Genomic DNA, 23,098 nt, shown 5'->3' with positions numbered 1-23,098 from the left:
TAACCTGGCTTCCACAACCACCAGTGGCAACAAATTCTACAGATTCACCACTAGCTGACTAATGAAGTTCCTCCATTCTCAATGGATGTCCATCTATTCTGAGGCCATGCCCTCCGGTCCTAGACTCCCCCACTATAGGAAACATCCTCTCTACATCAATTTTATTTAGGCCTTTCAAAATTAAATAGGTTTTAATGAGATCCCTCCCATTCTTCTGAACTCCGGCGAGTACAGGCCCAGGGCCATCCAATGGTCCTCACACGATAAATCTTTCATTCCTGGAATCATTCTCGTTAACCTCCTCCAAACCCTCTGCAATGTCAGTATATTCTTTCACAGATAAGGGGGTCCAAAAATGGTCACAGATCTCCAAATGTGACCTGACCAATTCCTTACAAAGCTCCAGCATTACAATCAACGCACACAGAATGCTGGTGGAACGCAGCAGGCCAGGCAGCATCTACAGGGAGAAGTATCAAGAAGGATAGACAAAGGAGAATCAGCGGGTGCTGAGTACTTGGGTTTTCAGAAGGCCTTTGACAAGTTGCACACATGAAGCCGGTAAACAACCTAACAGCCCGTGGGATTACATGAAAGACACCAGCCTGGATGGAGTATTGGCTGATTGGCAGAATGCAAAGAGTGGGAATAAAGAGAGCCTTTTCAAGTTGGCTGCCGGTGACTAGCGGTGTTAACAGGAGTCTGTGTCGGGACCGATTCGTATTACATTATAGGTCAATGATTTGGATGACAGAATTGAATACCTTGTGGCCAAGTTTGCAGTCGATATGGAGAAAGGTGGAGAGACAGGCAGTGCTGAGGAAGTGAAGGAGCTACAGAAGGACTTAGATTAGGAGAATGTGCAAAGAGTGGCAGATGGAATACAGTATCAGGAAGTGTATGGCCATGCACTTTGGTAGGAGAAATAAAAGTGTAGTCTATTTTCTAAATGGGGAGAAAATTCTAAAATCTGAGGTGCAAAGGGACTCTGGTGTCCTCATGCAGGGGTTCAAAAAGGTTAATTTGCAGGTTGAGTCGGTGGTGAGGAAGGCAAATGCAATGTTAGCATTCATTTTGAGAGAACTAGAATATAATGTTGAGGTTTTATAAGGCATTGGTCAGGCCACATTTGGAGTATTATGAGCAGTTTTGGGCCTTTTATCTGAGAAAGGATGTGCCAACATTGGAGAGGGTTCAAAGGATATTCACAAAAATGATTCCAGGACTCAAAGGCTTATTATATGAGGAGAGTTAGATAGCACTGGGCCTATACTTACTAGAATTCAGAAGGGGGATCTCATTGAAACCTATTGAATGTCGAATGGACCTGATAGAGTGGATGTGGTGAGGAAGTCTAGGACCAGAGGGCATAGCCTCAAATTAGAGGGACGTCCAGTTAGAAGAGAGATGAGGAGGAATTTCTTTAGCCATAGGGTGCTAAATTTGCGTAATTCATTGCCACAGGCTGCTGTGGAGATCATGTCACTGGATGCATTTAAGAGATTTGTCAGTGCATGAAAGGTTATGGGGAGAAGGTAGGAGAATGGGGTTAAGGGGGAAATGGACCATCCATGATGAAATCGCAGAACAGACTCGATGGACTGAATGGCCTAATTCTGCACTTGTGTCTTATGGTGTTATAATTCTCTTTACTCCACAATAATATTTGATACATTTGACTTTAACTTCTTCCTCTGTCTATCATATTATGATCAATGCCTCCTCAGGGTTCTTTTACCTTAAGCTCCCTAATCAAATCTGATTCAGTACACGATACTCAATCCAGATTTGCCTTTCCCGTAGTTGGCTCAAACACAAGATGCTCTAAAAAGCCACCCTTGCAGACATTCTACAAATTTTCTCTCAGGATCCAGAACCAACCTAATTTTCTCACATGACCCGCATATTGAAATCCCACGTGACTATTGTAACTTTGCTTTTTTGACACGTGCTTCTATCTTTTATCGTAATTTGTTGCCTAACTCCTGGCTACTGTTCTTTACCCTTGTAGTTTCTTAACTCTAACCACAAGGATTCTACACCTTCCATTTCTATGTTACCCCTTTCTAAGGATTTGATTTCATTTTTTTACCAACAAGAGGTACCCCACTCCCTCTGACTTCCTGCCTGTCCTTTCAAAACAATGTGCATCCTTGGATCTTGGGCTCCCAACTATGATCTTCTCTCAGCCGTGACTCATGGTGCCCACAGCATCATACTTATCTTTCTTTAACTGCGCTCCCCATGCGCCAGGTCAGCATTACAGCATGTTCTGTAAACTGCATTAGCGTGGCGATCAGCACAATGCTATTGCTTCCTGGGGCATCAGAGGTCAGAGTTCAAGCCCAGCCTCCTCAGTGAGCAGTCTTTGTATACCCTCCTCTTGGGATCCTTCAGGCGCTCCATTTTCCTGCCACAATCCCAAGACGTACTGGGTAATTCAATTGGTTATTTGTAAATTGTCCCGTAATTAGGTTAGGTTTAAATCAGGGTTGTCGGGGGTGCTGGGCGCCACGGCTCAAAGGGCTAGAAGGGCAAACTCCATTATTTAAATAAAAATAAATCCCAAATGCATTCACATCAGAATCAGGTTTATTATCACTGGCATGTGTCATTAAATTGTTGTTTTAAAAACTATAAATTAAGATCATATATAATTAGTGGTGCAAAAGGAGAGAAAAGAAAATAGTGAGGTAGTGTTCATGGTTTCAGTGTCCTTTCAGAGGTCTGATGGTAGTGGGGAAAAAGTTGTTCCTGAAATGTTGAGTGTATGACTTCAGGCTCCCGTATCTCTTCCTTGATGGTGGCAATGAGAAGAGGGCATGTCCTGGGTTATGGGGGTCCTTAATGATGGATGCCAAGCACAGCAGATTGTTTTGCAGGTAGATTAAGCAGATAAATGGGGATCTGATGACTCAGTCATACTCATATCTGTAATGTGTCAATCTGGCAAGTCTCCAATTCAATGTAGTGAGTTACTTCACATGGATATCGAGCTTCCCCCGACCACTCCGTGCCAAACAAGTGTGATCTGAACGCAATCTGCTGGAGGAACTCAGCAAAACAGGCAGAATCAGTGTGAGGAAAGGATTTTTCAGTATTTTGCATCAAAACCCTGCATTCTGCTGAAACGTGTGGGCATAAGACCATAACACGATCAGACATAGGGACAGAATTTGGTCATTTGACCCAAAGTCTGCTCCACCATTCCACCATGGCTGATTTATTAACCCTCTCAACCCTATTCTCCTGCCTTCTCCCCGTAACCTTTGACACCCTTACTAATCAAGAACCTATCAACATCAGCTTTAATCATACCCAACAAATTAGCCTCCCCAGCCACAGATTCGACACCCTCTGGCTGAAGAAATCCCTGCTCAACCCTCTTCTAAAGGGATGTCTTTCCATTCTGAGGCTGTGCCCTCTGGTCCTCGACTCTCCCACTATGGGAAACATCCTCTCCATATCTACTCTGTCCATATATGTCAAACTCAAGGCCCGCGGGCCAAATCCGGCCCGCGGTGGAATTATCTTTGGCCCGCGAGATAATATCTAATTACTATTAAAGCTGGCCCCAGTAATCGAAGCGCCTATGGCGTATGATATGGCTAATGCTGAGTTTATTCAGGTACCAGGTTTTCAGGGTTTTTAGTGTTTATTCGGCAGTCTTCTTCATAAGAAACGGAATTTGTAAAGTGAAACACTTTGTAGTTATAGCAGAGACTGAGACACATGAGAGCAGGCTGAAAAAACGGAGGCAACGAAAGCTGCGTTCGCACGCGTCCGACTGATTCGGCCCGCATGAAGCTGCATTTTGCTCAATCCGGCCCGTGACCTAAAATGAGTTTGACACCCCTGGTAGACCCTTTCAATGTGTGTGGCAACACTAGTGGGCTGCACCAAGCATATGTTGGTTATTGACGCAAATGACATTTTGCACTGCCTGTGTAAATGTACATGTGACAAATGCATCTAAATCTGAACCTTCTCAGGCCAGATGCAGGGTTTCACCCAAAATATTAACAATTTCTTTCCTCACAGTGAACTGCCCGAGTTCCTCTTGCAGTCTCTGTCCTGCTGCAGATACCAGCATCTGCAGTCTTCTGTGTCTTGATTATTATTTAAATGTACCATGTAACAGCTTCATGGATAATTTTCCCTCTGTGGGCCATGATGTGACAAAGCATCTTTGACTGAATTATAAAGCGTAGAACATGGAACATTGCAGCACAGTGCAGGCCCTTCGGCCCACAATGTTGTGTTGTCCCTTTAACCTACTCCAAGATCAATCTAACCCTTTCCTCCCACATAGCCCTCCATTTTACTTTCATCCACATGCCTTTCTAAGTCCCTCTTAAATTTCACTTGTGCATCTACAGGTTTGTCTCCACCAGCAGCCCTGGCAAGGCATTCCACATGCTCACCTCTGACCCCTTTATATCACCTCTTTATATTCTCCTCCAATTACTTTAAAATTGTTCCCCATGGTATTAGTCACTTCTACCCTGTGAAAATGTCTGAGGCTGTCCACTCGATCTATCACTCCATGCCTTTATTTGCAAAACAATTTCAAAAGTAGATGTACGGTTGAAATATTTAGGAAGTGCCATTAAACCAATTGCCTGGACGTGCAGTGAGGTTCCAATTGCAGAAATTCATTCAATGTTTTGGTGAACAAATCATTTATTGTCATTTACCTTACAGCTACTTACTTATTAATCATTTATTAGTGAGTTGTGGGCATGCTATTTTGGTGTTGGGAGCTTGTCGAGACTTGCGGGCTGCCCCCCAGTACATCTCAGACCGTGCTGGCCTTTTCCGCAGAACGGCAGACTTCACTGTACGTTTTGATGTTTTGATGCGTATGTCAGAAATAAAGCTAACCTTTAACCTTAAATCATTCCACCAGGATGTGTTTTCCAATTGCTCCCGCTCGTGTAGTCCTGGGGAAAGGAAGAATGCATACTCCTTACATACCTGCTGTTATGACTGTGTGCCGTGTGCGGAGGGATATCATTCTGCAGGCTGGGGTAAGCATTTGCAATCATTATCAGAATCAGGAGCAGGTTGAATATCACTGGCATATAATATGTCATGAAATGCACAGTGGCAGTAGTACAGTGCAATATATAAAGTATCAATTGCAATATGATACATGCATATTATTGTAATTTATATATATCCAATGAGTGTGTATATGCATATGTGTGCATGTGTAGATTATATATAAATTAAATAAATAGTGCAAAAATGGATGCATGGATTCCGTGCCCATTCAGAAATCTGATGGTGGAGGGGAGAAAGCTCTCCCTGAAACTTGAAGTGTGTGTCTTCAGGCTCCTGTGCCTCCTCCTTGATTGTATCAATGAGAAGAGGGCATGTTCTGGGCGATGGGGGTCTTCAATGATGGACGCTGCCTTTCTGAGGCCTCCCCTTTTGAAGGTATCCTTGGTGGTGGGGAGGCTCGAGCCCATGATGGAGCTGGTTAAAGTCGCAAGTTCCTGCCGCCGTACCAGGTGGCGATGAAACCAGTTAGAATGCTCTCCATGGTACATCCATAGAAAACTGCTAGAGTCTTTGGTGACATATCAAATCTCCTCAAGCTCCTAATATAATCGCTATCGTGCCTCCTTTGTAATGGCATTTAATATGTATTTGAACATTAATTAGTACAGCACAGCACTGTGGGCTGAAGGGCCTGTTATGGTACTGTCCTGTTCTATGCCATGTTTGTAAATCTGGAGCCTAACAAGGGACATCTCTCTTTCACCACAGACATGAACGACTGTTTAAAATGCTTGGATGGACAGTGGTCTGAAGCTGGAAGTTCCAAGTGCAATAACAAGACCATTGAATTCTTCAACTGGGATGATGGGTTTGCAATTGTCCTTGTAGTGTTCGCTTCTTTGGGGATTGTGTTAATAATTGTAATTTTAGTAATATTTGCACTGAATTTGAACACACCGGCGGTAAAGAGTTCTGGAGGCTATTTCTGTTTTGTCATTCTTTTCTCGCTGTTCCTCTGTTTCGTAAGCACTGGATTTTTTGTTGGCAAGCCGTCAGATTTGCACTGTAAGATTAGACAACCACTCTTTGGAATAAGCTTTACTATCTGCGTCTCTTGGATCCTGATCAAATCCTTCAGGATCATCCTGGCATTTAATTTTGATCCCCTCATTCATCATCAGATGAAAAAAATGTATAAGCCCTTAGTAATCCTAGTAACTTGTACTCTAATACAAGTCATTATTTGTACAGTTTGGTTGTTAGTGAAAGGGCCCTATTTTACAATAAATCATAATATACCTAAAATCATCTTACCAAAATGTGATGAAGGCTCCAATGTAGCATTTGGTGTTATGTTGGGTTATATAGCCCTTCTTGCATTTCTTTGCTTTCTGGCTGCTTTTATGGGGAGAAAGCTCCCAGATATTTATAACGAGGCTCGGTTCATCACATTCAGCATGCTTATCTACTTAATTGTGTGGATCTCTTTTGTTCCTGTGCACGTCAACACCGAAGACAAATATCTCCCGGCCGTCGAAGTGGTTGCAATTTTAGCTTCAAACTACGGCATCTTGTGCTGCCACTTCTTCCCGAAGTGCTACTTCATCTGTTTCAAGAAAGACCAAAACACTCCCGAAAAGTACAGGAAAAACCTGCGGGAGCACAACGAGCGAGAGTGTCAGGGCAGCCCGGCACAAAACGCAGCGGTAACTGAATCCTTTTGGTCTGCGCCAGAATCTCCACCACCCATGCATAGCCAGGTCTTTCAGATTTCTGCGACGATAGAAAACAAGATGTGAACTTATTCCCGCCCCTGAGCGTGGGAGGGAAGGCCACTCGCTCTTAATGAAGATGAGGCTCTGCCTGTATTAAGGTTTTGATCTAAACCATAAGACATAGGAGCAGAGTTAAGCCGTTTGGCCGACGGGATCTGCTCTGTCATTCCATCATGACTGATTTCTTATCCCTCTTAATCCCATTCTCCTGTCTTCTCCCAGTAGCCCTAATCAAGAAACTATCCATCTCCACTTTAAATTTACCCAATGACTTGGCTTTCATAGCCATCTGCGTCATGAATTCCACAGCTTCGTGACCCTCTGGCTCAAGAAGTTCCCCTTCATCTCTGTTCTAAAGGGACATCCTTCTATGCTCAGGCTCTGCCCTCTCGTCTGAGACTCCTCCACGATAGGAAACATCTTTTCCACATCCTCTCTATCTAGTCTTCTCAATATTTGATAGATTTCAATGAGATCTGCCCTCATTCTTCTGAACTCCAGAAAGTACAGGCCCAGAGCTATAAAATGCTTCTCATACATTAACCCTTTTGTTTATATGCTACAGCATCTGTAAATTAATGTATTTACTACTCTCTAAAAGGAGTAATAGCAAATTCAGGGATATGAGGTGCAAATCCACCCTTATGGTCACATAACAGAGCTCCCCATGACCACATTACAGAAGATCCCAGATGGACTAAGTTCAGACAATGGCCAGTAACTTGAAATTATTGAAATGACTTTGCTTAACACCCCCATTTGATAAAATCATATGAAATAAAGACATTTAAACAAGTTCGCTAAAGCCTTAATGTTAAATAATGTATATTATCTCCTTTCAAAATAGTTTTCAGTGAGACCATCCATCTCAGTCCCTTTTAGATTGACTCTATGCTACAATTTGAGAATGATAGTTGGAATTCATACACACAGCTGATTCTGCAGATGCTAGAAACCCACAGCAGGTCAGCCAACATTTATGGAGGGAAATATACAGTCGACCTTTTGGGCTGAGCTTCAGAACATTGACAGTTTATTCCTCTCTACAGATGCTGCCTGACCAGTTGAATTCCTCTAGCATTTTGTGTGTGTTGTAATAGATGTAACCCTTCACAAAATTCACAAGATGCATAATTACCAGCTTGAAAGGTAGAAAAATAAAGAATAGGAAAATGGTTATTACTCAGAATAACAGAAGGTATACTAATTCCCTTCTTCAGAGTCCATCAAATCAGTTGCTTAATGCTTTTTTTTAAATAGTGGAATTGAAATTGTACAGAATATCAACATTTTCACTTGCGCCTGATGGTCAGGAAGCCTAGAAATGAACTGTTAATGTGGTGATCAGGTAGAAAAAAATGTCAGAAATCAGCTTTCTGCGCACTATCGAACTCCCTTGCCCTAATTATCAATATGTCACAAAAATTAAAATACAACCAATAAACTTCTTTGCGTTCATACCATAACATTTGCTGTTGTAATAAAAATGGGATGTGATTGTTACATTTCCATTCCTATATTTCAAATACTTTCTGAGAATATATTGAGAAAGCCTTGATTATTGGAAATTCAGCAGCAGAGTCTGAAGTTCCCTCACAATTGGTGTACAGAAAAATGAAATCTGACAATGGATGATTTTCTTAATAATGTACAATATGTTCTTTATACATGTAGCCCAGTCATATTAGAGAATTGCTTATTAAGTTAGTTCAATTAATATTGCTTTTGTTAATACTGTTTAGCATTCCTTCTTGGCAGTTCAAATAAGTTTCCTGGACGTACCTGAAAAAGGTAAATTGTTCTATGCAGAAAGAGTGGAAAGGCTAGTTTGGAGTATATGCTGGACTTTAGAGGAATGAGGGGTCACTTCATCTTGAGGGGAAGTGGTGAGGATGTTTTCTCTTCCAAGAGAATCTAAAACAGGGGGCACTGATTAAAAACAATGAAACATCCACAAATGATCAAGATCAGGCAATATTTTTTCTTCTCAAGCTTCAGATGCCACTGGGACTTTCTTCTTCAAATGATGAAGGAAGAGTCAACCTTGAAAAACTTTAATGCAGAGGTTACTTAGATATTTCGGAATGTAAGGTTAAGTTTTCAGCTAATCAGAATCAGGTTTAATATCGCTGGCATATGTTGTAAAATTTGTTGTTTTGTGGCAGCAGTATATTTCAATACATGGGTAATAAAAGCTATAAATTACGATAAATATAAAGTTGAATTCAATAAGTAGCACAAATAGCGAGGTATATGGCTTCATTTTCCAATGAAGTCTAATGACAGAGGGGAAGAAGCAAAAAGTTGAGTAATTTTTATAGAATGTTATATATTCTTTAAGAGTTATGCAATAATTGTTACCAAACATATAAAGAAGCCAAATTAGAATCTTTATTTTTCTTAAGTTAGCACAAATCCGTGTTAACATTTTCATCAAGAGTTCTGGTGCAACTGTGTGCTGGAATCTCACATCTCATTAAATCCAGTGTAACGGCAAATCCCGCCAGATCAGAATAAATTTCCCACCCTAGCAAAATGGCTTAGTCTGGGTTTCCATCAAGTGACAGTGAATGAAAAATCTCAGTATGTTGTAGAGCATGTTTGACATTGTGGTTACTAATGTTCCCTTGGCTCCAATATGAATATGGAAACTCTTTGGTCTGTGCAGTAATTTATATATAATTAACTCACTATGTGATTGTGATTAGTTATATACATTTACTTTAGCTTCTTTGTGAGATGAATTTCATCTGGAATATCTAGTACAATGAAATTCTCATGTTGAGAAAAATATCGTTGTATTTATGAATTGCATATGCTGTAGTGGAAGCATCTCCCTTTTTTCTTTTGAATATTCTTTCTTTAAATTCCCTTTGCCCCAGTGTCTGCTGGAACAGTGCAGCTTCCGCTGCCCAAGCACCCATCAATCTGCTTCCAAGGTTTCATAATTGCAACCTGGTGTGATCGTGTTCTTTGTTCATGAGCGTCTTGTCGCTCGTTTCCCCCTTGCTGGATGTATCTGGACTCCAGAATCAGAATCAGATGTAATATCACTGGCATTTGTCATTAAGATTCATTGTTTTGCTGCAGCTGTACATTGCAATACCTATCAATAAAAATACTATGAACTACTGTAAGAAATATATATACTGTATAAATTAAATAAACTCATTCGTGCAAATAACAGAAACAAAACTAGTGATGTAATATACATGGGTTCATTTTCCATTCAGAAATCCATACGATACTTCCGTTAAAGATAAATCAGTCTATTGAATAATGTTAATTATTGACTAAATATACTGAAATCTTGTCCTGATAATGTGTTTTCCATGTGTTCTTGCAATCCGTCTCTATTTAATATCCTACCATTACAGGATCAAGGCAATGGGAAACAATATTTATCTGCTTCTTTCCTCTTAAAAATATGACTAGTTCTAAAAGGCAACAAGAGGATTAGTCATTGTAACAAATATTTCCATAAAACCCATAAGGCATAGGAGCAGATTTAAGTCATTCAGCCCATCAAGTCTCCTCTGCCATTCACTCTTGGCTGATTTACTATCCCTCACAATCCCATTCTCCTGCCTTCTCCCTGTAACCTTTGATGCCCTGACTAATTTGTCGACCTCTGCTTTAAGTATATTCTACAGCTGTCTGTGGCAACGAATTCCACAGATTCACCATATTCTGGCTAAAGCAAATATGGCATTTTGAGACTGGAGAGAGTTATCACAAGTCCAGGCTGATTCTATGTAAACATTTGCTGCCAGACAGCTGCGTCATAACTGATGAAATCCTGATTAAGCCTTTCCAACCTGAAACGTTAACTCTGTTTCTCTTCCTATGTGTTTGCTGCCTGACTTCCAGAAGGGAGGGAGGCAGAATGAAGGAAATCATAAGCTTGCTAGCCTGACCTCAGTGGTTGGGAAGATGGTGGAGTAGATCGCCAAGGATGAGATTTGGGATACTTGGAGGCACTGGATAAAGTAGGCCAAAGGCAGCATAATTTTCTTCATGAAAAATCTTGCCTGACAAATTTGTTGAAACTTCTTTCAGAAGTAATAAACAGGACTGACAAAGGAGAATCGGTGAATGTTGTGTACTTGGATGTTCAAAAAAACCTTTGACAAACTGCCGCACGTAGGGCTGCCTAACGAGATGGTATTACAGGAAAGGGGATAGAGTATTGGCTAATTGGCAGGAGGTGAAGAGTGGGAATAAAAGGAGCTTTTCCTGATTGGCTGCTGGTGACTGGTTGTGTTCCGCAAGGGTCAGTCTTGGGACCACTTCCCTTTTATGTTGTATGTCAATGATTTGAATGACAGGATTGATGACTTTATTGCAGATGATATGAAGATAGTGGAGGGGTAGGTAGTTTTGAGGAAGCAAGGAGGCTGCAGATGGACTTCGACAGATTAGGAGAATGGGCAAAGCAGTGGCAGTGTCGGGAAGTGAATGGCCGTGCATTTTGGTAGAAGGAATAACAGTAACTTGAAGGTTGAGTTGACGGTGTGGAAAACAAATGCAATGTTAGCATTCATTTCAAGAGGACTGGAACATTAAAGCAAGGATATAATTCTCAGGCTTTATAAGGCACTGTTGAGGCCCCACTTGGAACATTGCGAGCAGTTTTGGGCCTCTTATCTAAGAAAGGATGTGCTGACGTTGGAAAGTGTTCAAAGGGTTCACAAAAATGATTTGGGGATTTGAAGACTTTGACGACATGTGATGGCTCTGGGCTGGTACTTGCTGGAATTTAGAAGAATGAGGAGGGACCTCATTGAACCTATCGAATGCTGATAGGCCTAGACAGAGTGGATGCGGAGTTGATGTTTCTTATGGTGGGGGTGTTTAGGACCAGAGGACACAACCTCAGAAAAGAGGAACATCCATTTAAAATGGAGATGAGGAGGAATTTCTTTGGCCAGAATTTGGTGAATCTATGGAATTCATTCCCACAGACGTCTGTGGGGCCAAGTCATTGGGTATATTTAAGGCGGAGGTTGATAGATTCTTCGCAAGTTGGAGTGAAAGGTTATGGCAGACAGCAGGTGAATGGAGTTGAGAGGGAAATAGATCAGCCGTGATCAAATGTCAGAGCAAGCTCGATGGGCTGAATGGCTTAATTCTGCTTCAATGTCTTTCTTAAAAATTATGGTCTTATGACCTGCAGTTTGTTTTCCCCATTTTCTGTGCTTGTTCCAGCATACTACTCTCTCTCTTTTGATTTTCAGTAATCACGAAGCATTTTAAAGTGATTGTCTCTGAATTTATTCACTTTAGCATTTGTCAGATTGTATTATAGTATCAGCTTTAATGTTATAACTGCACTGTTGTATTGTAACATGTATACTGCTTTACTTTTTAGTAAATCCTAGACAAACTCAAGTTCAAGTTCTGTTTATTGTCATTCAGCCACCATGTGTACCGCCATATGAAACAACATTCCTCCAGACCAAGTTGCAGAGCACAGTACAAATAGCTCACATACATAACATGATGTTTACTCATCTCTACGCTGAGCTGAGGCTGTGACCTGTAACGAACAGGCTGCTGGGATGTCTGCACTGACGAACTGGTTTCATAGCTATAGACTCACAGTCTAAGTGCTTTTTGTTTACTTCTTATTGCCTGCCCAATTTGCTCTTTTTTCACACATTGGGTGTTTGACTGTCTTTTTTTAATGGGTTTTACTGGGTTTCTTTGCTTTTGTGGCCGCCTGTAAGATGAATTTCAAGGTTGTACATACTATACCTACTTTGATAATAAATGTATTTTGAACTTTGAACTTAAAGTAATATTACCGTGCATAAATTAACAAACTTATTAATATGCCACGGTAGCTCAGCAGTCAATGCAACGCAATTACACCTCGGGGTGTCGCATTTCGGAGTTCAGTTCCAACATCGTCCATAAGGAATCTGTACATCCTCCCCGTGGGATGTGTTCTCCAAGTGCTCCGGTTTCCTTCCACAGTCCAAAGATGTACCAGTTGGTGGGTTAGTTGGGTCATTGCAAGTTGTCCCATGATTAGACGAGGGTTAAATCGGGGGTTGCTGGGCAGCATGGCTCGAAGGGCTGGTAGGTGCTACACCCCACTGTATCTCTAAATAAAATAATAGAAAATAATAAGATGCAAAAACCAAACAAGTTAAAAAGTCAATCATATATTGCAACTGGTGCTTCATGCATGATATGATCTGAAAGGTGGCAGGGAGTTCAGTAGTCTTATAGCCTGGGGAAGAAGCAATTTCCCATCCTAACAGTTCCTGTCCGAATGCTACCGTACCTCCTGCCTGATGGTAGGAATCAAAGAGATTGTTGGGCAGATGTGGTAGATCCTTGACAATGCTAAGGACCCTGTGTGCACAGGGCTCTTGACAACCATCTCCAACGGGAGGAAGAGACATCCCAGTAATCCTCGCAGCAGTTCCCACAATCCTATGTAGGGATTTGCAACCAGATGCATTGCAATTCCTGCATCCCTTAAAAAACTTTGAAACTTAATATTTAGAAGATTACATTTTATCAAAGGTCAACTGGCTCATCGGTCATTCCCCAGTACACAGGGAGGTTTTTTTTTTGCACCGATTTTTCCGAAAGCGAGTTTGCTGACAAAATGCGGATAGAGGCAGAAATAGAAGAGCAAGCCAATGGGGTGAAAATTGATAAGATGTGTATACTCCAAAGGTCAACTAAACAGACACAAAAGCACACACAAAGTGCTGGTGGAACTCAACAGGTCAGGCAGTACATATGGAAAGGAATAAATAGTTGAGGTTCTGGGCTGAGGCACTTCATCATGACTGGAGACAAAGGGACAGAAGCCAGAATAAGAAGGTGGGGCAGCGGAAGCTGACAGGTGATAGGTGAGACCAGGTGAGGGGAAGGTGGGTGTGTGGAGGGAGAGGGATGAAATGAGAAGCTAGGAGGTGAAGGTGGAAGAGGTAAAAGACCGAAGAAGAGGTCTGATAGGAGAAGAGAGTGGACCATGGGAGGAAAGAAAGGAAGAGCCATCACCAGAAGGAGATGATGGGCAGGTGGAGAGAAGAGAAGGGATAGGAAGGGAGCCAGAATGGGGAATGGAAAAAGAGAGAAGAGGGAAAGGGGAGATATTACCGGAAGTTAGATAAAACAATGTTCATGCATCAGCTTGGAGGAGATGTGACTCACTATGACGTGTTGCTCTTCCAACCAGGGAGTGGCCTCATCATGGAAGTAGCAGAAGGCATACATGACAGGTGAGAATGGGAAAGGAAAGTAGAGATAAGAAATCGCACCTGTTGTGGCAGGGAGAGCAAAGCAGTTCCCCAATCTATGTTAGGTTTCACCAATATTGTTAAGGTAACACAAGGGGCACTGGACACATAGGATGATATTGCCTGGTGTTGATGACGTGCATCACATGTTGTAAAGGAAGGTGGAAGTGCAGATGTTACAGCATTTTTCAAAGTACCCTGGTCTTCGTGGAGGTAACAAAGATTTGGGAAGTGGCAAACTTGAAAGCTGCAGAGGCATTCCTGATGACTCTAGGCCATTCAGAGAGAATTTGTACAAAAACCTATGAGATTGTTTTTTTAGAGCAGCTAACCAGATTTGATTAGGAATCTTAAGGAAAGGAACACTCAGGAGCCAGTGATCATAATATGATAGGCTGCACCCTGCAATTTGAGAGGGAGAAGCTAAAGTTTGATGCATCTGCATTACAGTGAAGTAAAGGGAATTATGGAGGCATTAGAGAGGAACTGGCCAAAGTTGCTTGGAAGAGGGCACGAGCAGAGGTGAAGGCAGAACAGCAATGACTGGAGTTTCTGGGAAAAACTTGGATGGTGCAAGATAGATACAACCCAAAGAAGTATTCTAAAGGCAGGATAACACAACCGTGGCTGATAAGGGAAGTTGAAACAACATAACTGAAAAAGTTAAACATTTGTGGAAAGTAAGAGGATTGGGAAGATTTTAAAAACCAACAGAAGGCAAAGAAGGTAATGAGAGAAAAGATGAAAGAGAAAAATAAGTTGGCCAATAATATCAAAGAGGATACCAAAAGTATTTTCATATAAACAAAGTAAGAGAGGTGAGAGAAGTTATAAGATGATACTGGAGAGGTAGTAATTGGGGACAAGGAAATGCATATGAACTAAGTAAGCATTTTGTATCGGTCTTGGCAGTATGCCCAAAGTTTGAGAACGTTGGGGGCAGGAGTAAGTGCAATTGTTATTATTAGCAAGAAGGTGCTTAGAAAGTTGAAAGCTCTGAAGGTAGATCAGTCACCTGGGCCAGATGGACTACACTCCAGGGTTCTGAAAGTGCTGCTGAAGAATTTGTGAAGGCATTAGTAATGATCTTTCAAGAATCACTAGATCTGGAATGGTTCTGGACAACTGGAAAATTGCAATGTCATGACAGGAGGGAGGTAGAAGAAAGGAAGTTATAGCCCAGTTAGCCTTCCCTCAGTGGTTGGGAAGATGCTGGACTTGCTTGTTAAGGATGAGGTCTCAGGGTACTTGGAGGCACATGATAAAATAAGCCTAAGTCAACATAATGTCCTTAAAGGAAAATATTGCTTGATAAATTTGTTGGAATTCTTTGAGGAAATAACAATCAGGAGAGGTGAAGGATTATCAGTGGATGTTGTGTACGTGGATTTTCATAAGGCTTTTGACAAGATGCTACACATGAGGCTGCTTTACAAGATAAGAGCCCATGGTATTACTAGCATGGGTAAAGGATTGGTTGATAGGCAGGAGGCAACAAGTGGGAATAAAGAGAGCCTTTTTTGGTTGGCTGTCAGTGACTAGTGGCATTAGGGTCATAGGGTCACAGAAATTTACAATACAGAAACAGGCCATTTGGCCCATCTAATCCATGCCAAAACATTTAAACTGCCTAGTCCCATCCACCTGCAACTGGACCCTGGCCTTCCATACCCATCCCGTCCATGTACCTATCCAAACTTCGCTTAAATGTTGAAATCAAAATCACTTCCAGCACATGTGCTGGCAATTTATTCCACACTCTCACCACCCACTGAGTGAAGAAGTTTCCCCTCATGTTCCCTTTAAAAATTTCACCTTTCACCCTTAACCCATGACCTCTAGTTCTAGTCTCACCCAACCTCAGTGGAAAAAGCCTGCTTGCATTTACCCTAGCTATACCCCTCATAATTTTTGTACCTATAAAATCTCCCCTCTTCTAAGTTTTAAACTGTTCAATCTTTCTTATAACTCAGCTCCTCCAGTCCCAGCAACATCCTTGTAAATTTTCTCTGTACTCTTTCAAACTAACTTACATCTTTCCTGTAGGTAGATGACCAGAACTGCATATAATACTCCAAATTAGGCCTCACTGACATTTTATTGAACTTTAATATAACATCCCAACTGCTGTTTTCAATACTTTGATCTTTGAAGGCTAATGTGCCAAAAGCTTTCCTTATGACCCTTTCTACCCATGATGCCTCTTTCAGTAAATTATGGATCTGTATTCCCAGATACCTTAGTTGTACCACACTCCCTAGTGCTCTACCACTCACTGTGTAAGACCTACCCTGGTCGCTCCTCCCAAAGTGCAACACTTCACACTTGTCTGCATTAAATTCCATCTGCCGTTTTTCAGCCCATTTTTCCAGCCGGCCCAGATCCCACTATGATACTTGATAGTCTTTCTCACTGTCCACTACACGTCCAATCTTGATGTCATCTGCAAATTTGCTGATCCAGTTGACCACAGTATCAGACAGACTGCTGGACATCGATGACAACAGCAATGGACCCAGCACCGATCCCCGCAGCACTCCACTAGTCAAAGGCCTCCAATCAAAGAGGCAACCATCTACAACCACTCTCAGACTTCACACACAAAGCCAGTGCCTAATCCAATTTACTATCTCATCTTGAAAGCCAAATGGCTGAATCTTCTTGACCAACCTCCCATGTGGGACCTAGTCAAAAGCCTTGCTTAAGTTCACGTAGACAACATCCACCACTTTGCCTTCAACATCATTCCTGATAACATCCTCGAAAATCTCCGTGAGATTGGTTAGAGCGAACCCACCAAGCTGACTTAATGCTAATTAATCCCTGTCTACCCAAATTCTCATATCTCTGCTCTCTGAGAATAGCTTTCAATAACTAGGGCTCCTGCAGTTTCTGTACTTGTCTCCCACAGGGTCTGAGGGAACACTTTGTCAGGCCCCGGGGTTTATCCACCCTCAATTTCCTCAAGATAGCAAACACCTCCTCCTCTTTTCATGACCTCGCTGCTGTATTGCATCACATTTATAGACATCGTGACCATCTCCTGAGTAAATATAGATGCAACACATGTATTTAAGATCTCTCCCATCTCTTTTTGGCTCCACACTCCACTCTGATCTTCCGCAGGACCAATTTTGTTCCCTGCAATCCTTCTGCTCGTAACATATCTGTAGAATCCTTTACGATTCTCCTTCATCTTGTCTGCTAAGGCAACCTCATGTTTTCTTTTAGCCTTCCTGATTTCTTTTTAAGTGTTCTCTTGCATTTCCTGTACTCCAAAAGCACCCCATTTATTCCTACCTGCCTATACCTGCTATGCACCTCTTTTTTTTCTTAACCATGTCCTCAGTATCTCTCAAAAAACAAGGTTTCCTAAACCTATTATCCTTGCCTTTTATTCTGAAAGGCATATACAAGCTTTGTGCTCTCAAAATTTTAACTTCTGAAGGCCTCCCACTTACCAAGTACACTTTTGCCAGAAAACAGCCCGTCCCAGTCCACACTTGCCGGATCCTTCCTGATACCGTCAAAAATGGCCTCTCTCCAATTGAGAATCTCAACCTGAGGACCAGACCTATCCTCTTCCATAATTACTTTGAAACTAACGGTATTATGATCACAAGATGCAAAGTGTTCCCCTACACAAATTTCTGTCACCTGTCCCTGTCTCATTATCTAAAGGAGATCTAGTATCGCACACTCATTAGAACTTCTATGTATTGATTCAGGAAACATTCATGAACACACTTGACAAACGCTATCCCATCTAGTCCTTTTACAGTATGGAAGTCCCAGTCAATATGTTGAAAATTAAAATCACTTGCTAACGCCACACGTTTCTTGCAACAGTCTGTGAACTCTCTACAAATTTGTTCCTCTAAGTCCTGCAGACTGCTGGGTGGTCTGTAATATAGCCTCTTTAAAGTGCTCATACCTTTCTTATTCCTCAGTTCCACCCCTAAAGCTTCACTAGACAAGTTCTCCAGTCTAAACTGATTGATCACTGCTGTGACATTGTCCCTGACTCCCCTCTCCCCTTCATCTCTCCCACTCTATCACGACTAAAACATCGGAACTCCGGAATACTGAGCTGCCAGTCCTGCCCCTCCTGCAACCAAGTCTCACTAATGGCTACAATATCATAATTCCATGTATTGATCCATGCCCTGAGCTCACCTGCCTTTCCTACAATACTTCTTGCATTGAAATAGATACATCTCAGAACCTTAGTTCCACCATGCTCAACCACTGGCTTCCTGAATTTGTCTGAGATCTTAACAATATCTGTCTCCAGAACCTCTCCACTAACTGTTCTGCTACTCTGGTTTGCATCCCATCCCCCGCAACTCTATTTTAAACAAACACCCCACCTCCCGTGTCGTACTAGCAAACCTTGCTACCAAGGTATTAGTTCCCCTCCAGTTCAGGAGCAAACTGTCTCTTCTGAACAGCTCCCACCTTCCTTGCCAAAGAATGCTATGATCCAAAAGTTTAATGCCCTCTCTCCCACACCAACATCTTAGCCACATGCTAAACTGTATAATCTTCTTATTTCTATCCTCATTAACACTTGGCACAGGTAGCAATCCTGAGATCACAACCCCGACAGTCCTGTCCATTAACTTACCACCTAGCTCCCTGAACTCACTTTGCAGAATCTTGTCACTCATCCTCCCCATGTCATTAGTACATACATAGACCATGACCTCTGGCTGCGTACCCTCCCATTTAGGAATACTGAGGATTCAGTCTGACAAGTCCTGGACCCAGGAACCTGGGAGACAATATGATTCTCGTCCACAGAAGCACCTCTGTGTTCCCCTAACTAACAAATCCCCTATTGCCACAGCACTCCTCATCTTCCCACTTCCCTTCTGAGCCACAGAGTTAGACCCAGTGCCAAAGACCAGATTGCCGTGGCTTTCCCTGCTAGGTCATCCCCCACCCCAACAGTACCCAAAAGGATGGCCACTGGGGTACTCTGCACTGTCTGTTCAATGTCTTTCACACTACTGAGTGTCACCCAGTTTCCTGTGTCCTGCACCTTGGATGTAATTACCTCTCTATAAGTCCATCACCCCATCAGCCTTCCCAATGATCCAGAGTTTATCCAGTTCCAGCTCCATCTCCTTAACACGGAGAATTAGAAGCTGCAGCTGGGTGCTCATCTTGCAGGTGAAGGACAACGTAGGTCTCCCTCTCTTCCCACGTCCCGCAAGAGGAGCACTTAACTACCATGCCTGCCGGGCATCCCTGCTGCTCTAACTGTGCAGATATAAAGAAGTAGACAATAAATAAACTGGAAAAAAAATCTACCTACAGCTCTTCACCTTCTCTCACTCAAGCCTCCCTTCAAACTGCCCGCTCTAGCGCTGTTCACTCCAACAATGGCTGTTCTGCCTGCCCGTGCCTTATTTTAATTTGCACTTGTTAATGAATCACGGTCTCTGACTGGCCACTGTTCGCATGCCAAAACTCCTGTGAAGTGCTGCTTTTTAATGCACGCTTACCAAACTTGAGTCACACTTCCTCTCGTTCCCGATCAAACCTGTGTCTGCAGTGGTTGGCGTGGGATCCTTTATGTGTCAATGATTTGGAAGACAGAATTGATAGCTTTGGGGCCAAGCTTGTGGATGATATGAAGATAAGTAGAGGGCAGATGGTGTTGTGGGAGCAGGGTGGCTGCAGAAGTACGTTTGACAGATTAGGAGAATGGGCAAAGAAGTGGCAGATGGAGTACAGTGTCAGGAAGTGTATGGTCATGCACTTTGGTAGAAGGAACAAAAGCATAGACTATTTTCTAAACGGGCAGAAAATTCAAAAATCTGAGATATAAAGGGTCTTGGAAGTCTCTGTGTCGGATTCCCTAAAGGTCAGCTTACAGTTTCAGTCGGTGGTGAGGAAGGCTCGGGTGATGTTAGCATTCATTTTGAGAAGGCTGGAATATAAGAACAAGGATGTAATGTTGAGGCTTTACAAAGCACTGGTGAGGCCTCACTTGGAGTATTGTGAACAGGTTTGGGCCCCGTATCTAAGAAAGGATGTGCTGACATTGAAGAGGGTTCAGAGGGGGTTCACAAGAATGATTCAGGGAATGAAAGGGTTATCATATCAGGAGCTTTTGATGGCTCTCTGGGCCTGAACTTGCTGAAATTTAAAAGAATGAGGGGGGACCTCATTGAAACATATTGAACGTTGAAATGCCTCGACAGAGTGGATGTGGAGAGAATGTTTCTTTTGTGGGTGAGTCTAGGCCCAGAGGACACAGCCTCAGAAAAGAGGGACATCCATTTAGAATGGAGATGAGGAGGAATTTCTTTAATCAGAGGGTGGTGAATCTGTGGAATTCATTGCCATCGATGGCTGTGAAGACCAATCCACTGAGTATATTTAAAGTGGAGGTTAATAGATTCTTGATTAGTCAGAGTGTCAAAGGTTACGGGGCAAAGGCAGGAAAATGAGGTTGAGAGGGAAATTGGATCAGCTATGCTGAAATGGCAGAGCAGATTCAATGAGCCAAATGGCCTAAAACTGCTTCTATCTCTTATGGTCTTAAAGCTAGCCTAATTACAAAACAACTTACAACGAAAATTAACCTACTAACCTCTACATGTCTGGACTGTGGAAGGAAACCGGAGCACCTGGAGGAAACCCACATGGTTTACAGGAAGGATGTACAAACACATCAAAGGCTACTAATAAATCATGTCTGTCCATGGCCTCCTCTACCGTCAAGATGAGGCCGCACGCAGGTCGATGGAAGAATACCTTATCTCCCGCCTGGGTAGCCTCCTTCCTGCCGGCATGAACATTCAACTCACAGACCTCCGTTGATACCCCTGACCCCCGCCATCCCTATCTATTATTTCAGTCTGGTTCTCTTTCTCTCTCTTTTTTCCCCCCTCACTATAATCTCCCCCCCCAGCCCTACCTTTCTTTCCCATAATTCTCCACCTTTCCCCCAGCCCATTTCCCTCCAGCCTATCACTTCCTAGCTCTCTACTTTATTCCTTCCCCCACTTCTTATCGCCCCTTGACCATCCCATGTTACTTCACTCCTGATGAAGGGTTTCGGCCCGAAGCGTCATCACTACCTCCTCCCATAGATGCTATCTGGCCTGCGGAGTTCTGCCAGCAGTTTGTGTTTTTATTTATTTCCAGCATCTGCAGATTCACTCGTGTTGCCTAATAAATCAGAAGCTTGTGGTAGAAGTTAACCAGTGGCAGCCTGGGTAAAAAAGAAATTGGTTTCAGGACAGAAAACAACAAATCATGGCTCATGGTTGCTTTTCAGAACCAGGTTTATTATCACTGACATATGTCGTGAAATTTCTTGTTTTATGGCAGCAGTGCAGTGCAATACATTATAAAAAGATATATTTCCCATCCTGTGCAGTGGCCCCTCCATACTAGATGGTGATGCAACCAATTAGAATGCTCTCCACAGTACACCTGTAGAAATTTGCTGGAGAATTTGTCCACATAACAATTCTCCTCAAAATCTTAATGAAATATAGCCACTGTCAGGCATTCTTTATCATTGGATCAATATGTTGTCCCAGAGCATCAGAGATGTTGACACCCAGGAATCTGAAGCTGCTCACTCTTTCCACTGCTGATCCCTTGATGGGACCAGGTGTGTTCTCTCAACATCCCCTTCCTGCAGTCGACAATCAATTCTTTAATCTTACCAACATTGAGTGCAGGGTTGTTGTTGTGACACCACTCAGTGTGGAGGTTTATAAAGAGTGGTGTTCCCCCCATGGTAGAGAGAGCACACATTTACTGACTTGGACATTAAATTATAGAGTAAAATGTCAACAGTCTGTTAAGGATACTGTTACGACTGACTAAATTGAACCACAACGGAAGTTGTAACTGGGAAATATAAATGTCTTTATTCACACAGCTGGTCTACTGGAGAGAATCTAGAATTTTCTCCTCACACAATGTTCCAAACAAAGATAACAATGAACAATTAAAGCAACACACACAAAATGCTGGAGGAACTCAGCAGGCCAGGCAGCATCTATGGAAGAAAGCACAGTCGATGTTTCAAGCTGGAGAAAAAAAGATGATCAATTAACAATTAACTACACTTTCAATAGTTTCAATAATTACCTACTTGAATTTAACATTTTGACTGTAGTCAGGTAACCTATAGAGTTACATTCTTACAATGGTTACACCTCCCAACTAGCAGAGCTCTTTAGGAAATTCAATACTTTTGGCTGATTTCAGCACAAACTCCAGACACCCAAAATATTCCTTTCTGGTTACAACTATTCCCTGAATATAGAGCTCATCAGAATATCAATTGACAACCCAAACCTGTCCTGAACTCTGAGTTATTCTGCCTTTAACAATGTGCTCATACAGGAGGAAGCAACTTAATAAACTTCCCTGACCACATTCTTACGTTCTTAAATTTCCAATGATACGCATTCATCTATTTTTTCCCTCTGCGTAGTTTCAATGTGACCAAATCGGAATGTCCCACACCCAGTGGCTTCAATATTCACAAACTGTGGCTAAATTTGCCGATGATACAAAGATAGGTGGAGGAGTGGGTAGTGTTGAGGAAACAGAGAGCCCGCAGAGAGACTTAGATAGTTTAGGGGAATGAGCAAAGAAGTGGCAAATGAAATACAATGTTGTAAAGTGTATGATCGTGCACTTTGGTGGAAGAAATAAACGGGCAGACTATTATTTAGATGGGGAGTGAATTCAAAATGCAGAGATGCAAAGGGACTTGGGAGTCCTTGTGCAGGATACCCTAAAGGTTGACCTCCAGGTTGAGTCGGTTGTGAAGAAGGCAAATCCAATGTTGGCATTCATTTCTAGAGGTATAGACTATAAGAGCAGGGATGTGATGTTGAGGCTCTATAAGGCACTCGTGAGACCACACTTGGAGTATTGTGTGCAGTTTTGGGCTCCATGTTTTAGAAAGAATATACTGACATTGGACAGGGTTCAGAGAAGATTCACGAGAATGATTCCAAGAATGAAAGGGTTACCGTATAAGGAACATCTGGCAGCTCTTGGGCTGTATTC

General features: G+C 42.3%; 1 protein-coding gene across 1 annotated transcript in view; it reads left to right on the top strand.

Annotated features, from left to right (window-relative positions):
• The window catches only part of LOC140733009 (G-protein coupled receptor family C group 6 member A-like), a 35,648-nt gene extending 23,111 nt beyond the window's left edge, over positions 1-12,537 (top strand). The window contains exons 6-7 of the mRNA XM_073055772.1: positions 4,910-5,030; positions 5,776-12,537. Of these exons, the coding sequence (XP_072911873.1) occupies positions 4,910-5,030; positions 5,776-6,806 (1,152 nt within the window). The 3' untranslated portion in view covers positions 6,807-12,537. The remainder of the gene's footprint in view (positions 1-4,909; positions 5,031-5,775) is intronic.
• Positions 12,538-23,098: the final 10,561 nt, after the last annotated feature.

This window comes from Hemitrygon akajei, chromosome 9 (genome assembly GCF_048418815.1).
Source record: "Hemitrygon akajei chromosome 9, sHemAka1.3, whole genome shotgun sequence".
Lineage (NCBI taxonomy): Eukaryota > Metazoa > Chordata > Chondrichthyes > Myliobatiformes > Dasyatidae > Hemitrygon > Hemitrygon akajei.
This window is presented reverse-complemented; position numbering and strand designations above follow the sequence as displayed.